At 43.1% G+C, this 17641-nt stretch overlaps 1 protein-coding gene across 12 annotated transcripts in view; it reads right to left on the bottom strand.

The window, feature by feature from the left end:
- Positions 1-17641, bottom strand: part of CACNA1B (calcium voltage-gated channel subunit alpha1 B) — a 473291-nt gene that overhangs the window by 37910 nt on the left and 417740 nt on the right. For 9 of the 12 annotated variants that reach the window (XM_073313889.1, XM_073313876.1, XM_073313880.1 and 6 more), the window contains 2 exons: positions 9673-9800; positions 449-545 (listed from right to left, as the gene is read on the bottom strand). In XM_073313889.1, coding sequence (XP_073169990.1) covers positions 449-545; positions 9673-9800 — 225 coding nt within the window. Of the gene's footprint in view, positions 1-448; positions 546-4894; positions 4992-9672; positions 9801-17641 lie in introns of all 12 variants that reach the window. The other 3 variants (XM_073313878.1, XM_073313882.1, XM_073313879.1) reach the window with 2 other exon arrangements.

Raw genomic sequence — 17641 nt, 5'->3', positions numbered from 1 at the left:
TTTAATAACTTGCTACCGCCTACGGCCCTGCCTACCCTAATGACTTTGACCTAATTAAAAGGAAAAAAAAACACCACACAACTAAAAGGCTAGCCAGAGACATACAAAAATATATGCAGTTGTATTGGTAGCGTAAATTGCTTATTAACTCCACTTCCCACCCCGCAAGTGGACTGGAAAGGAAGCAGAAAGATACAGAGAGCGACACTTATATAGATAGGTGGAGACATAGCTGGAAAGACAAACTAACATGTCACAATTTTAATGACTGAAAACAATATTATCAAAAATGTGGCATGTTTAAAATCCAGTCTGCGTAGAAAGAAGATGAAGCACCAGAAAGAACTCAGGATCACACCAATAATATCACAGGAAAACGGCACCCATTTCAGCCATGGCAAAAAGAAGCTTTCACCGGTGGTTTAGGGAATTTTTAAGGATGATCTACCTTATAGGCAACTCGAGCAGGGCATTTCTTTCCCAGGCCTAGAGGTGGGGACATGTGTCTCAGCATCTCATACATATCAGTGTAACTGATGTGCCCGCTTGGAATTGAAGGCGGGGAGGAGAGAGGGGGTGTGGTGGCAAAAGCAGGAGGAGACAGAAATCAAACCAGAACCAAAATAAAAACGGGGAGCAACACAAAGGGTGAAACGAAACCAGGGAGAGGAAAATGCAGGGGGGGAGCGGGAGAGAAAGCAGACAAGAAAAACAGATATCTGGTTAATCAGATTTCTCAGGAAAGAGACAAATAAACAAAATAAAGAGGAGGGTAAACTGCAGGATTTCTCCGCTTCCATCCCTTTGGTCGAACCCATGGGTGTCTCCTCATCGCAGAGAAATCCCAGGTTAAACGCTGACACTCAAATCCCTGCGGCAGCAGTACGGAATGATTGATGTGTAAGTCAGTGGACGTGGAAAGGGATTGGGGTGGGTAGGGATTGGGGGGGTCAAAGTGGGGGTTGCTTTTTTTGTTTGCTTGTTTTTCAAATAAAAAAATGGTTGTATTCACCATGCCAGGGAGAGCTGGTAGGCAGAGTTATGGGACAGAAACAGATGTGACACATAAAATGCTTCTCTTTTTCTTTTGTGAATAAAGAGTTTTGCTTCCAATTTAGGTTAAAGGCTAAAAGAGAAAGAAGAAGGAGAAGAAGAATCCTTTTTTGTTTTTTTCACATGGGCAACCTAAGATTGCTCGGACTACCAGAAAAAGCTGGATCTCTGCAGCACCCTATCCAACGAAGCCAGACTCCTCCAACAACTCAGATTCGGCTCTGACCAGGGCAGCCACATAGATCCCAGCCCACCTTCAATCTGCGAGGGGGCTCACTTACTGGCTTCATTACAAGGGTACGTTAAACAGCCTGCGAGTTTGGAAGCAGTGGAAAAAGCTAGGAAGTGCAGGGGCTCAACAGAAGCCTTGCAACTCCATTGTTGATGAGTTTTGTTACAGCCGGAGTCCACAACAAATTAAATCCTCCATTGGGAAGAAGGGGCGGCAGAGCTGAAAAGCTCCTGGCTTGCTACCCCTACTGGTGCTGCCGTTGACTTTGGACACAACTGTAGCGTCTGATTTTATCTTCCCAGGTGGCTGTGTGTTAATACTACTTTGTAATTCCACAGGGTCTTTCATACAAGGATACCAAAGCATGTTAAAGAGCATTATTAATTAATATTAACCCCCCTGTGAAGCAGGGAAAGTATTATCTCCATCGTATAGATGGTGAAACTGTGGCACAAAGAGGGTAAATGAACTGGCATCGTTCATACAGCACGTCAGGTGTAGACTCAGGAATAGAGCCCAAATGCTCTAGAGTGCTCACTAGACCACACTCCCAGGTACTACACAGATGGCTGATAGATGGGGAAAAGGAAGGAAGAGAGAAACAACTGACAAAACCAAAAGGATAAAAAGTTTCTATGCCTAGCCACTATCTCAACATTGAAATACAGCCCTGCGGTTTTTATTCCCATCTGAAAAAATATATTTCTGGTAGATTTTTAAACCTCATTGATCACATGAATTGAATATGGAATGTACATTTTCAGAGAACTATCCACAATGGCTCCAAGAGCTCTTTCTTGAGTGGTAACAGATAATTTAGACCCCATTGTTTTTTGTGTATAGTTGGGATTATTTTTCCCAATGTGCATTACTTTGCACTTATCGACACTGAATTTCATCGGCCATTTTGTTGCCCAGTCACCCAGTTTCGTGAGATCCCTTTGTAACTCTTTGCACTAAGCTTTGGACTTTGCATCATCTGCAAATTTTGCCATCTCACTGTTCACCCCTTTTCCAGATCATTTATGGAGTGGGTTGAACAGCACAGATCCCAGGACAGCTCTTTGGAGGACTCCACTAGATACCTCTTTCCATTGTGAAAAATGACCATTTATTCCTACCCTATGGTCTGGTCTACACTACAGACCTATACTGGTATAACTACAATGCTCAGGGGGCTGAAAAATCCCCCCGCCTCCCCGCCAGCAACATAGTTACACTGACCTAGGCCCCCCGTGTAGACAGGGCTGTGTCGGCGAGAGAGCTTCTCCCTGCGGGATAGCTACCGCCTCTTACGGAGCGGGAGTAACTGTGCTGACGGGCGAGCTCCCCCCCGTCGGCGTAGACTGTCTCCATTACAGCGCTGCAGCAGCGCAGTGGCGCCAATGCGGCATTTTAAGTGTAAACGTGCCCTTTGTTTCCGATCTCTTATCCACTTATTGGGGAGGACTTTCCCTCGGACCCCAGGACTTCTTACTTTGCTCAAGAGCCTTTGGTGAGGGACCACGTCACAGGCTTTCTGAAAGTCCAAGTACACTATATTGGCTGCATCCTCTTTGTCCACATGCTCGTTGACCCCCACAAAGAATTCTAGTAGATTGGCGAAGCCTGATTTCCCTTTACAAAAACCATGTTGGCTCTTCCCCAACATATTATGTTCCATCTGTGTGTCTGATAATTTTGTTCTTTAGTGCAGTTTCAACCAGTTTGCCTGGTACTGAAGTTAGGATTACTGGTCTTTAATGGCCAGGATCACCTCTGGAGCCTTTTTTAAAAATTGTCATTATATTAGCTATCCTACAGTTATCTGGTAGAGAGGCTGATTTAACAATAGGTTACATATCACAGTTAGTAGTTCTGCAATTTCATATTTGAGTTCCTTCAGAACTCTTGGGTGAATCCCATCTTGTCCCAGTTACATATTACTGTTTAGTTTATCAGTTTGTTCAGAAATCTCCTCTACTGACACCTCAACCTGGGACAGTTCCTCAGATTTGTCACCTAAAAAGAACAGCTCAGGTTTGGGGATCTCCTCCACATCCACTGCAGTGAAGACCAATGCAAAGAATTCATTTAGTTTCTCGGCAATGGCCTTGTCTTCCTTGAGTGCTTCTTTAGCACCTTGATCATCCAGTGGCCCCACTGACGGTTTGGCAGGCTTCTTGGCTGTGATGTACTTAAAAAACTATATTTGCTGTTATCTTTTGAATTTTTAGCTATTTATTCTTCTGATTCTTTCTTGGGCCTGCCTGAGTACACTTTTACCTGTGACATGCCAGATTTTATGCTCTTTTCTATTTTCCTCAGTAGGATCTGACTTCCAACTTTTAAAGGATGTCTTTTTGCCTTTAACCATTTTGACTTTTTTATTCTATTGTTTAGCCATGACGGTATCTTTTTGGTCCTCTTACTGTTTTTATATTTTATGGGGAGGGGCATACATATTTAGTTTGAACCTCTGTAATGAATCAAGAATTGCCTCTCCCCTTGTGGGTCCCAGGAGAAGCTGTTCCACATGTCTAGAAACATTATTTCTGCATACCCTCCTAAGGTGACGTCAATATGAGGGTAGTTGAAATCCCCCATTATTATTGCGTTATCTGTCTTTGTTGCTTCTATCATCTCTCTGAGCATTTCATAATCACCATCGCCATCTTGGTCAGGTGCTCAATACTATACTCCTACTGTCCTAATCCTACTGTTCAAGTGGGGAATTTCTATCCAAAGAGATTCTATGGTACAGTTTGAGTAATTTATGATTTTTACTTTATTTGACTCTATGGTTTCTTTCACAGACAGAGCCACTCCCCCACCTGTGCAACCTACTCTGTCGTTCTTATATATATTGCACTCTGGTATTACCATTTCCCACAGATTGTCCTCATTCCACCGAGTTTCCACAGCACCTATTATAACAGTATCCTCATTTAATGCCAGGCACTCCAGTTTACCCATCTTAGTACGCAAGACTTCTAGCATTTGTATATAAGCATTTGTACATTTTGTCAATATTCAGTTGCTTCCCTCCATATGTTATATTTAAATGGGATTCTTTTACATTTGACTGTTCCTCACTAGGCCCTGCCTTTATTTTCACCAAGTTCTTTCCTATCATCTTTCCTGAACTATAGAGTTCCCCCTTTAATAAATTCATCCCTAACGGAGATCTGCACTGGAACCATGTGGCCCTCTGCATCTGTTGGCTTTCCTTCAGCTCTTAGTTTAAAAAACAGTCTAAAACCTTTTTGAATTTTAGATTTTTCTCCTCAGCATTCTGCAGAAATATTATTATGCTGTTTCTCTCTCTCATATATATTGCCCCTTTGCCCCTTCCTCACCCCTTCCCATCTAGACCATGAGGGATGGAAGCTTTTGAGTTCTCTGTCTCATAAGGCTGCCTTTCTCCAGCCAGCTGGGATGTAGGAGTAGATGGAGAATTGATGCATCAAGGGATAAGGGGGCAGTCAATCATTCCTTTTCAGGCAACGGGTTAGTCACGTTCCAGTTCTTTTCAGTATCGTTTGCATTTGCAGTTTGGATTAAAAAAAAAAAAGAAAAAAAAGAAAACCAAAGAAGGAAATGCTGGACAGACTCTCTGAAATTCCAAACCTTATATGCCACCCTATGAGGGCACTTCTTTCCTAAGCCAAGGGGTGGAGCAATGACACGTAACAAATTGTACATATCCTTATAATGAATCCGGCAACTGGAAAGAAAACATCACAAGTTATAACAGCATAGGAAAGGAGGGAGGCCTTGTTCCAAAAGATCACTCCCCTACAGAACACAGCAAATGGCAGAGGGTGGAGGAGGAAAACATTCTAGAAGCAAGGTTAGTTTGACAATGATTGGATTTTCTGGGTGGTAGACACCTTAATTCAGATCTAGAGAGGGAGAACTTCCAGTTTCTCTACAAAAGCCACAGCATAAAGCAGCGTGGTTGTTTTAATTACTGTCCGAACTACAATGCAATATAAAAGATATTCTAACCACCACATTTAATTATGAGAGTCACTAATGTTATAGTTCTTTAATATGTCTGAAATATAAGAACACAGAAGATTAACAGTCAGCCCAGTAGTTTGCTATTTTAAGAGACTTATGAGACTGATTAGGACTGAGAAAATTCAGATCCCATTTGTAACAATTGAAATCAGACTATTGCAAAGTTGTTTTTATGGTTAATTCTATTATTTAAAAAAATGTTTTCAGTTAGTCTAGCAGCTGGATTAAGAAACTTCATGGATTACTTTTATTTCTAATTATAATTAGCCAAATCATCTAAAAAAATAGCAGCACCGAACTTCAAGGGAACCTGCAAAGGAAATCAAACTGCTATTATACCCCTCCTGCCCCCACACTTTTTTTTAAGCTTCTTTATGATACATAAAAAAGTCCTTAGAGATTCCCCCCCCCAATATTTTCATGTGGTTTTGTTTTTTGTATTAGAAAGTCCTAGCTGGTTTACTCATAGCTTTTGCACAGGTATAATTGTATTGGTTTAGAAAACTACATAGTTCAGCTGGTGTAACCCACTACTATGAATACAGTTAAACTGATATTAAACTGTGGCACATTGATACTATTGTGGCATTTTCCTTTAGCGAATGGACTGAAACTTCTAAATCAATATTGTTACATCAGTGCAAACCCTGTGCCTAGACAAGCCCCGAGATATGTCTACCCTGAGAGACTCTGTGGATGCCTGGAAGAGCTAGTGCTTTTTGACATGACACATGCCACTGTAGTGAACCACGATTAGTTGACAGTGGAACTGATTCTTAGTTAGGCAATTTAAATCTCTTTGGTTTTCGTTTGCCTTTGTTAATGCCTATTTATCTCAGATACTTGTGAGAGAAGCTCTTCTTGTTAGGGATTCCACCACCCTGCTCTTTCAATTAAGAGCTGAAAACACTTACAGTACACACTTCTAGTCATCCAAGAAGAACTCTGACAAACGGCTTGACATTCCTAATATTTCCAAGGGGGAAAAACACATAGTAAAGAAAAATACAGCACCTTTCAGGTCTTCTTTATACATCTTAAAGAAACAAAAAAGGCCATACATCCAATTTTATTTTATTTTGCAGGTCATCTTGAAGTTCAATGCTATTATTTTTTAAAATGACTAAAAGTGGCCGATCGCTAAAGAGAGATTGCCATTTGTCAGTATCAGTTTACATGTGAGAGATTTTCCCCAGAACCAGATTAGTAGGGTTCATAGTGCACTATCTCTCTCTAATGTATGGTGTTTCTACCACCCTTTAATCCATTAGCATTCCCATATTTACCTTCTATTTAGCAAAATACTTTTTTAAAAACAATAGTGCTATTTCCTGTTTTTACCTCTCTCTCAACATTTTGAATATTTTCCCCCAAGAAAGTTTAAAGACATAATAACCGGGAGAAAGATGGTGACACTGAAGATAATATTTTAAAGACATAAAATATTAAAATAAATAACCATTACCATATACATAATAATATTTGCACTTTGCACTCACACGTCGCCTTTCATCTAGGAGTCTCAAATAGCTTACAAGGTGGATAAGGCATTATTCTGTTCATTTTATTGATGGACAAACTGAGGCATACAGAGGCTAAGTGGCTTGGCAAAGGTCACAAAGTAAGTCAGCGATAAAAGTAGGAATAATAATCTAGTTTGCCTAAATCTAGATCACACTGCCGTGTAATCCCTTTTCATGCAAATTATTATGATTATCTATTATTCCCCATGACATGTAAATACCTGCATTATGAAGAAAAGGTCCTGTCTCAGAAAGTGTAAATCACTGATATTTTAGGCCTCAAACCTGCAAACACTTAAGAATATGCTTAGTTGATGTATGTGACTTCAGTGGAACTACTTGCACATGTAAAATTAAGCAAAGGCACATTTTTGAAGGCTCCAGGCCTAAGATATCAAAGGGCCTGATTCCCCTTTGATTTACACAGTTGTACTTTGTGAGTAACTCCACCGAAGTCAATGGAGTCACACCAGTGGAAAACTGGAGTAGATTAGAGAATCAAGCTCCCTGATCTTCATGCATGACATAGTATGCATTCATTACTTTTTAAAAGGAAGTATCATTTTAAACCAACATTTTAATCTTTCACTTCAGAACCAGAAGAATGAGGAAATCATGCAGAAACCACCCTCCTTATGACCCCAATGGTCTGAGCATCTGAATCTTAGGAAAAGCACATTGGTGTTTTTTCTCGTACACAGGTAATTTATCTCATTGGTGCTCATGGGATTTGAAGTTATTTGTTATAGGGAGAATGGACATTCCCAAATTTTCAGCCTCACTGAATTTCCCATCAGTGGTAAGAAAGTGGACAGGATTTGCAAATGAAAAATAACCACTGATTGCTGATCAGATACTCACTAAGGACTAGTTTGTATTAGAAACTTGCACTAACTAAAATCTAGTTATACTGGTTCAAATCCCTAATGTGGATGCACTTGAGATGGTATAAATTATGTTTAAACAGATTTACTTTCTGTACTAAAGCTACTACATTAAACCAAAGTTTGATTTAAATTGGCTTAAGTGCATTCTTATTAGGGGTTTAAGTTCTTATCTATAAACATTTTCCCTACATCTTCAGCTCTGCTTGCAGGGGAACAAAAAGAGGATGAAAAGCATAAAGGGGTTGGAGGCAGCTTGTGTGTTGTAGATGTACAAGTCTGAAGCCTTTTCACAAGAGAGCTGTATTTTGTGGAAAACACATTGCCCGGTGGCTTTGTGGGGAGGATGGGGGATAAGAAGTGGGTGGTAGTTTGTAAAAAAAAATTGTCCCCAGTACCATGTCCGAAAGCTGTAAAAGATCAAGGAAATGGTTCTGACTGCACTTCAGAGCATCTAAAACCTTCAGGTTTATGGAGTGCTCTTCGCCCTTTTAAAGCCTTCTGTAGAGGCTGAGTGTCCTGCGTTGTCGGAAAGGTGGCACGTAACACAATGGTTTTCTCCCCTACATTCGTTGCAATGTTTTCAAGTAAACTTTGCTCTGGGACCTGGTAACTAGGCAACCTTGTGGGAGACAACCCCCACTTCATCTCTACCCTAAAACTCTTCCAGCCTGACCCTTATTCTGTGGTAACATTCTCCTTCTCCTGTTATTGCAGTGTTTCCTGCCATGAGGGACCCAGCCAGTTGTGTGTAGGTTCCTCCGCTACCATATTTGGATTAAAAAAAAAATCCAAGGCAGATTTCATTCAAAACCTCACTTTCTGGGTGGGAGAAAAAAACCCTTTCCCTTAACAAGCCTGTATACCAAGGATGTTTTATTGGAGATTCATTGGGAATTGAAAAGGAGTACTTGTGGCACCTTAGAGACTAACCAATTTATTTGAGCATGAGCTTTCATGAGTTACAGCTCACTTCATCGGATGAAGTTAGGCTTAATGGTTTTTCTTCTCTTTATTGCTTTACATGTCTCAGCTTTCAACCTCTTGCCCCCAAACCAGCGTATTCTTAAAAAGATCAAAGATCTCATCTGTAACTTGCTGCCATTCAATGGATGTTTCCAGGATCAAAACACAATTTCTGATGATACCTCTCTATTTAAGTTGTATGTTCTAATCAAACCAATGCTCTATTAAAAAACATTCAGTCCTTCCTCCACTGCCTTGCAACCTATGTTGTCCCATACACCTGTTTAGAGTGGATGTAAAATGCTACCGGGTGTGAGTGGAGAATTATGATTTGATAGCATTTTACACTGATGTTGCACAGCTGAAAGTGATGACTTGACGTGCAAAGTACTGGCAAATCAGGGGCACACTCTTTAGGGAGGAATGGCACCTTGAAAACGTGAAAAGAAAGCTTCACTGGTTTTCCGTGACCTCAAAACAAATACACACTGTATTTTATTATTTTAAATTATTAAGGCAATTCTTGTCTACTAACAAATGCTACATAATCTTTGTGTATCTAGATTGATTTTAGAGAAATTAATCTCAAGTGTTAACTAACATGCTTAAGATGGCGAGAGATTCTACTTTTTCCCCCCTTCACATTGGAAATGAAAACCAAAGGTGTTCAGTTGTGTTTCCAGAAATAATAAATGCCTTTTCTGCATGACCATAGAGCTAGGATCAGGCACTCTGTTTGCATCGGACCCATTCGTTTTCTGGCACTGTTAAGGGTTTGAGTTTTTTTTTCTTTTCTGGTTCTCATATCAGCTAAAAGGAAATTCCCCTGTAACTACATCAGGTTTGTTAAATCTCAAGCGCACAGTGAATCTGGGTTGCAATGTTCACCTCCCCAGCTCTTTTCAGCTCTGGATTTTGTTTTCCTTGTGGACTTGTAGTCACATTAAAAACAGTATATGGACTATGTCTATATATATATTGTGTATATACATATTTGCTGTGTACATACCAGGCAGCTGGGTCGTATTCAGCCCAGACCCGAATGAACTCATCCAGGTGATGGGGTCCTAGGATGGAAGAGTCTCGTGTCAGGTACTCAAAGTTGTCCATGATTACAGCCACAAACAGGTTCAACATCTGCATAGGGGGAAAAGGATGTTGGGGTTGGGGAGAAAAGAAACACACTTGCCTTTTACCTTGTGGATTCAATTTAAGATGTGTAGCTGAAGAAGGTGGAAGAATGAAGCTGCAAACTGAGAATGCACTTATTTGCTTAGCGGGAGGTGTGGTTTCTCCACATCCCTATGTTTGCCTTGAAGTTGCACAATTTTTAATCTTGGTTGCACCCTCATCATCACGCGGTGTGGCACTGCTGTTACCATTCCCACGTCAGGCCAGCAAGAACTGGAGAAATCCTCCTGTGGGGCCTGTAAGTAACCCTAGCTCCTCACCCATTGGGAATAGCATGGTAACAGGAGACCCTCCCAACCCGACTCCACAGGCTGAATGCACTGCCCTTTCCCAGGAGCGTCAGTCACTGCAGGAGCAGAGCACGGGGCAGGCACATGGAGAGGCAAGGGAGAAGAGGAAGCACTCCTCCCATCCTTGCAACTAACAGGATCTGCAACCCTTCCACCAATACCCAGCAGCACCTTCTCCTCCACTTCTTAAAACCCCACCCTAGAGCATCCATCTCTGCCTCAGCATCCCCAGACAACAGCTCCTGCCCCACTGCCAGTGTCCCCCCAGTACCGGCAGCTCTCCACTCAGAAGGTCGGTCCCCATCCAACAGCACCCACCTTTCTCTCCAGAATCCACAAACCCAACCCCATCAACCACCTACATCAGGCCTCCCCAGACCCCAAAATAGCGCTGTTTTCTTGCCAGGATGCCAAAGAGACATAGGATGTGACTGGAAAGGATTGTGGGATTGGAACCATCGCCACTGATTGTTCTGGGGGGTCCTGAGTGGAGAGCCTTTGAGAACGCCTGGTTTAGAAGTCTGCTGTGAGTGTCAAGAAATAATATTAGAATTTGCTGGCTTAGGTTTTTTTTCCTGGCCACAGAGCCAGGGTCAGGAACTCCATTTGGCCCATTCTTTTTGGCAGCATTAAGGTTGTTTTAGGATGATCAGTAGCCCATATAAAAAGAGCTGCTGGTCTAAGTCCATTTCCCAGGCATGCACATCACAAAGCCCAACACTGCAAAGGGCACTAATCTGTCATGGGGCCAATGGCTCTTCAGGAGAATTAGGGCCTACTTGGGGTGGGGGGGGGGGGATGGACAGAGGGATAGCTCAGTGGTTTGAGCATTGGCCTGCTAAATCAAGGGTTGTGAGTTCAATCCTTGAGGGGGCCATTTAGGGATCTGGGGCAAAAATTGGGGATTGGACCTGCTTTGAACAGGGGGTTGGACTAGATGACCTCCTGAGGTCCCTTCCAACCCTGAGATTCTGTCTCATGAAAACCTTGTGGGCTAAACCTGGGAGCAATCAGGTGCGCCAGGTGACGCCCCTTTCGCTAATCAGCAAGGGAGCAGCTTGAGCTAGAAAGAGGCTGGTAGAAGAGAATAAAAGGCACGTTGATTAGAAGGAAGGGGGAGAGAAAAGACGCTCTCTCTAGAGAAGCCCTGCAGCTGGTGCAGGCTGGAAGAAGCCCACAGGGGGTAGAATAGGCCTGTGTGGGGCAGGCCCTGAATGTGGGCTTGGAGTTGACAGTGAGAACGCCAAGAGAACTGTCAGGATCTGGAGAAGGGAAACAGAGGCAGAGCTCATCTTGTTAGGATGCGAAGAGAACGGGCATAGGCCTCCATCCCACAGAGTCCTACAGGTAGAAACTGGCCCCGTGGAAGGGAGTAAGAAGGGGAGTCAATGTGGTAGAAGAAACATGTCTGGAGCAGAGTAGACTCCTGTGTGGGGAAAGCCCTGAGCTAGGGCCTACAACAGTGTGACCCTAAGAACTCCTGTATTCACACCCTACACACTATTGTAATAATCCTTGTACAAAATGTGCCTTATGAGGTATCACTGCACAAAGTAATTGCTCACTGGTCAATGATATCAGGATGAAATGTATGTAGCAACTTGACTTATATGTCCAGTTCTGAATTTCCTCTGCACGATGTTACTGGCCCATGTTCAACACCAGACAGCCTGGCCTAGGTAAAAGGGTTAAACAATTCTGTCCTAAACAAAGGAACCTGGGTATACCTTAATTTACACATATGCAGTAAACAGAGCCATCAAGCTAACAAGTGGAGGAGATTGAAAAAACAGAACAATTTACATTTTCACAAACAGCATGAAGCATTCTTCACCACCAGACTTCATGTCACCTTCCTCACAATTTGAATAAACTTTACTTTGGGGGATAACTTCAGAAGAATCCATTTCAGACGTTCACTAGACTGTAAAAGAAAGAGTCAGAGAACCCAAGTTCTCCTAAGAAGATAAAGGAACCAGCACTTAGGGTTTCCAGAGAAGATCTTGACCCGGGCTTGGGGTTGGGGTAGGGGTAGGTTCAGCTGTCCTTCTGGAAGACTGTGGGTGAGAAAAGCCATCTTGAACCCACACTGTAGGTTGCCAAGTTGAGTTTTAGTTACTAGAAAGCATGTTTCACTTCTGTTTTCTTGTAACCATTTCTAACTTTTTCCTCTTATACTTGAAATCACTTAAAATCCCATCTTCTAAATTGTAAATAATAAACCTGTTTTACTTTAATCTAAACCAGCAGTGTTCTGTTAGAACTAAAGTGCTTGTTAACTCCAGTTAGAGTGATAAGATGTTGGGTTTTCTCTCTTTAAAGGGCTAAACGGACCTTATTATTCCTCTGAATATTGCAGCAGAGGACTGGACATTGCAGAGCACATGGGTTTGGGAAAGTTTGGGACTGGGAGTGTGTTGAGGTCACCTTGCTAGTAGTAACCAATGCTGGGGGAAGCCAGGGTGGGGCTGTAGACAGGTTGCTAGGGTCAGAGTTGCTGATCCAGGGATGTATAGGGCACAGACACTCTCCGAGTGTCACCTGCATGCTTGTCTGCTGGTGTCCACAGCAGCAGAGCAGTGAGGCACCCAGGGATACAGGGCAGATGATGACACAACCCCTCACTGGTCTGGATTGCACCCCAGAATGTGACAAATGGATAGAAGGCAGGTTAGGTTCCCATGGGAGCAGGACGACCCCAGATAAAGTGCCAGAGTCCCTGGGGGAGGGAGGCAGGCAGCATGGGGAGTCCTGCTAGAGAAGTAGTAGTTACTAGTTTTGCCTGAGAGAGGCCAAAGAAATATTACACTGGATTTGTTTGGACTTTTTATTATCTGAAAGGGGTTTGGACTTTATGACTTGGCCAGAGGGCTGAGCCGCGGAAGGCCCAGCCAGAGGCAGGTGGCCAGCAGGAGGTGCTGGGAACAATGACGATATACAGCTTCGCACCCTGATGCAAGGGGACACCACAGCTGGTGAGCACACGACCTTACGCTCCCTTTATGATCCCCTCCACAGAGGGTCAAGGACTGAATGGACCTTGGAAAGTAAAGTTCCTTCTCATCACCTAAAGACATTCCCTGCCTGGCAGGACTGAAGCACGCTGGGGAATACAGGCATACTGCTTCCCATTCGACTTGCTGCAGTGGATAGAGAGAGGAGTTTGTTCTCCAGGGCTGCTAATCCAGCACCTTTCGCCAGTGTGAAATTCAATACATATGTATTATTGTAATAGGAAACGTCTCTCTCCATTACTGAGGCAGATATGCAGCATGATACAATCCAGGTCATAACTGGTGCAATGTGATTCACTCTGTCTCTGTGGAGAAACATTGTTGCCTTATACATAATGCAGGCAGAAAGAGGCACAGGTGCTCCAATCAATCAACCCATCATTCGGAGGTATGCAGCTCCTCTCCTGAGAACACTTCCCAGTGCTGCTCAGATCAGAGCAAATCAAGACACAACAGCTCAGAGGAACCGGTCTTGAACCTGGATGTCCTCTGTTAGGATCTCAGAGATGGGACTCCTCAAAGGGACCCCAGGGATGGGAAGTATAGCGTGCAAAAGGCCTCTGCCTCCAAAAGCAAGATCTTAATACACAGGTTGGTAAATGTTCCTGAGAGATAAGGGTTCAACCCAACTTCTATTAAAGTCAATGGAAAACCTCACGATGACTTCAGCAGGAGTTGAATCAGGCTCAGACGGTAGAGTAGGAAGGTCACAGAAGACAGGTAAGATCATGTTTCTCTCACCCAAAAGGTGGAAGTGATGCCCATGTGCTGGATAAAGACCTGAGACGCATGAGGCAGCTTTCTATTGTTCTGCTCTCTATCCGTGGAGCTCGTATGCTGATGTGGGTGCTGCTTTGTGGCATGACATGGCGCACCAGGAACCAGTGCGGTGGAGCAGTTTGCCAGCTCTCTGCTAGTGAGCAACAAAATCAAACAGAATTTAGCGGCCTCCAGCTCCGCAGCATTGGCAAGTCATTAAAATGAAACCAGGCAATTAAGTCTGGGGCTTGAGTCTGTGGAGGGGGTGGGTCTTTGGTTGGGGGATCGTGTACAGGAAGTACTATTGCTGTTACTCATGACCCACTAATAAAGACATCCCCAGGCCCTAATTTACTGCCACAGTAATATACCATATGAATGCCAATGAATCACGCTTTAGACCTTTCTTCCAATTTACATGGTATTACTAACCCCATTTTACAGGTAAGGAAACTGAGGCACAGGAAAGTGAATTGACTTGACCACCTGGTAAAGTGGAGAACAGAATCCAGGTATCCAGGAGCCTGTCCCAGGCTCCAATCTACTAGAATTCTTTCAGGGTGTCAACAAGCATGTGGACAAGGGTGATCCAGTTGATAATAGTGTACCTGGACTTTTAGAAAGCCTTTGACAAGGTCCCACACCAAAGGTTCTTAGGCAAAGTACAGCCATGGGATAAGAGGGAAGGTCCTCTTATGGATTAGTAACTAATTAAAAGATAGGAAACAAAGGGTAGGAATAAATGGTCAATTTTCACAGTGGAGAGAGGCAAATAGCAGGGTCCTCAAGGATCTTGTACTGAGACGTGTGCTGTTCAACATATTAATAAATGATCGGGAAAAGGGGATGAACAGTGAGTTGGCAAAATTTGCAGATGACACAAAATTACTCAAGATAATTAAGTCCAAAGCTGAATGTGAAGAGTTACAGAGGGATCTCACCAAACTGGGTGACTAGGCAACAATATGGCAGATGAAATTCAATGCTGATAAGTGCAAAGTAATGCACATTGGAAAAAATAATCCCAACTATACATAAAAATGATTGGGTCTAAATTATCTCTTACTACTCAGGAAAGAGATCTTGGAGTCATTCTGGACAGTTCTCGGAAAACATCTGTGCAATGTGCAGTGGCCATCAAAATGCCAACAGAATGCTAGGAACCATTAGGAAAGTGATAGATAATTTAAAAAAAAGATCCTTAATGCCACTATATAAATACGTACTATGGCCACACCTTGAATATTGCATGCCACTCTGCTTGCTCCATCTCAAAAAATATATATTGGAATTGGAAAAGGAGCCGAGAAGGGCAACGAAAATGATTAGGGTTATGGAACAGTTTCCATATGAGGACAGATTAAAACTACTGGGACTAGAGCCCTGCAAATCCGCTGATATCCGCATCCGCGGATGTGGATATCCATGGACCATTTTTGCAGATTGTGGCTCGGATGTAGATACAAATTTTGTATCTGTGCAGGACTGTAACTGGGACTGTTCAGTTTAGAAAAGAGATGATTTATGGGGATATGATAGAGGTCTTCAAAATCATGGATAGTACGGAGAAGTGAAGAGGGATGTGTTATATACCCCTTCACATAACACAAGAATTAGAGATCGCCCAATGAAATTAATGGGCAGCAGGTTTAAACCAAAGAAAAGGAAGTACTTCCTCACACAACGCACAGTCAACCTGTGGAACTCATTGTCACGGGCTGTTGTGAAGGCCAAAAGTATAACTGAGTTCAAAAAAACCATAATACTTTCATGGAGGATAGGTCTATCAATGGCTATAAGCCAAGATGGTCAGGGATACAATTCCATGCTCTGGGTGTCCCTAAACCTCCAACTGCCAGAAGCTGGGACCGGGCAATGGGATGGATCACTCAAAATGACCCTGCTCTGTTCATTCCCTCCGAAGCATCTTACTCTGGCCACTGTCAGAAACACGGTACTGGGCTAGATGGCCCATTGGTTTGACCCAGTATGGCCATTCTTATCTTCTTAAGGACCTGGGAATGGACCGTTGAAAATGCTTCAGTCACTTATGAGCATAAGTCCCATTTTACAAAGTAACAGACACTTAGGAGACTAAGTCTCATTGAAAATCAGTGGGACTTAGGTTTTTTAATACCTAAGTCTTTTTTGAACATAGGACCTAGGCTCCTAAATCACTTGGGTGCTTTTGAAAATGTTACTCCTAGACTATACTTTCTCAGGATCCCTTCTGCTATCGCCAACATGCATTAGGCTCAGTTACACTTAATACTGCCTCCTCAGACAGAAACACCGATAAGAAGAGGTGGCTAGTGAAGGAGGTAAGAGCTTACCTGATGGCTTCCATGCAGCCACCCTCCTGCCTGCGTGGCACTGAAGGCCACTGACTACATCAGGGCTGCTGAGGCCACTGAAATAATTCCTGCTGAAGGTACTCGGCTCATTTTGTGGAACTGAAGCCAGTACACTTGACCAGTATGTACACCTGACTATGTGTTCTCGGATACACATTAGCTACACAGCAGGCTGTTCCATGCATAATAATTGCAATCCCAAAGTTCTCACATCCATGGCATCTTTTTCAAGTTTGGGGCTTGATCCAAAGAAGTCAATTGGAGTCTTTCTTTTGACTCCACTGAGTGTTGAATCAGGTTCAGGTTGGAAGTATCTGCTCACCCCCCTAGGATCAAAGAAAGCAATTCTCTTACAGCCACCCCAAGCCTCAGAGTAGGAGTCAGCGGCAGGACCCTGTCTCCTCTCCTCTTTCTGCACTGCCCAAAAGAGGTGGTTGGCCACAGGGGGGAGTGCATGTTGCACTGCCTAAGTGATGACCCAGCAGGTGAACTGGAAAGCTATGGGAGGTGGTTCTCCCCTGAAGGTGGTGCAGTTCTGTGTCGGCCCCAGTGCAAGGCTGGGTCTACACAGGTTTATTTAACTGCTACAGAGCAACTTTTACAGTTGCTCTATTTTTTAGTTTGACTTTATATCAAAGGGCACAAATTAAACAAGGAAAATGATGCCAAACCAGACATCCTTAAAGCCCCTGAAGCAATGTTAAAAACCAATACATTACATAATTTTCCCCAACTCTGTGATGTAACAAAATCTAATAAACCATAAATACACACCCTGCTGGCAAGGCCGCTGCTCTATAATGGTTTAATTGTTTGTGGGGAACCACATGTTTTATTGCAATGAAGTACCAAGTACATTTTAAAAAACGAGTAATGGGTCTGTCCTGAAATATTACAGCTGGCTTACTTTTCACGATCTATTTTTGGAGCCCCGCCTCCTTTCCTTAACTCTTCAGCCTGGGGCCTCCCCATGGCCTGCCAATGAACGAAGGGTGTCATCCCAGAGCTTTCGGGAGCACTGACTCAAAGTGTAAGATCATGCAGGGCTGTATATGTCACAGATGTACGCCAGCTTCCAATTCTGCTACTACATTTTGAGTGTGAAAATTCGGTGACATTTTTTTCACGGGGGTGGGGAGAACCCAAGGAATGTTAATGGACTTTTAAATAGAGAATTTCTGATGTTAGGTTAGGGATTTATAAAGGAAAACTTTAAAGTGGTGGAGTTCTAAAGGAATCAGTAAATGGACTCAGTAACTTTTTATCAGCTTCCAGGGTGCTACAAATTTTAATCCATGCAGGAAGGAGTGAGATGCCAGATGCCAAGGAGAAGGCTCCAGCTGGCCAAAGGACGTCATGGTGAACTATGA

This window comes from Lepidochelys kempii, chromosome 16 (assembly GCF_965140265.1).
Source record: "Lepidochelys kempii isolate rLepKem1 chromosome 16, rLepKem1.hap2, whole genome shotgun sequence".
NCBI classification, from domain to species: domain Eukaryota; kingdom Metazoa; phylum Chordata; order Testudines; family Cheloniidae; genus Lepidochelys; species Lepidochelys kempii.
This window is presented reverse-complemented; position numbering and strand designations above follow the sequence as displayed.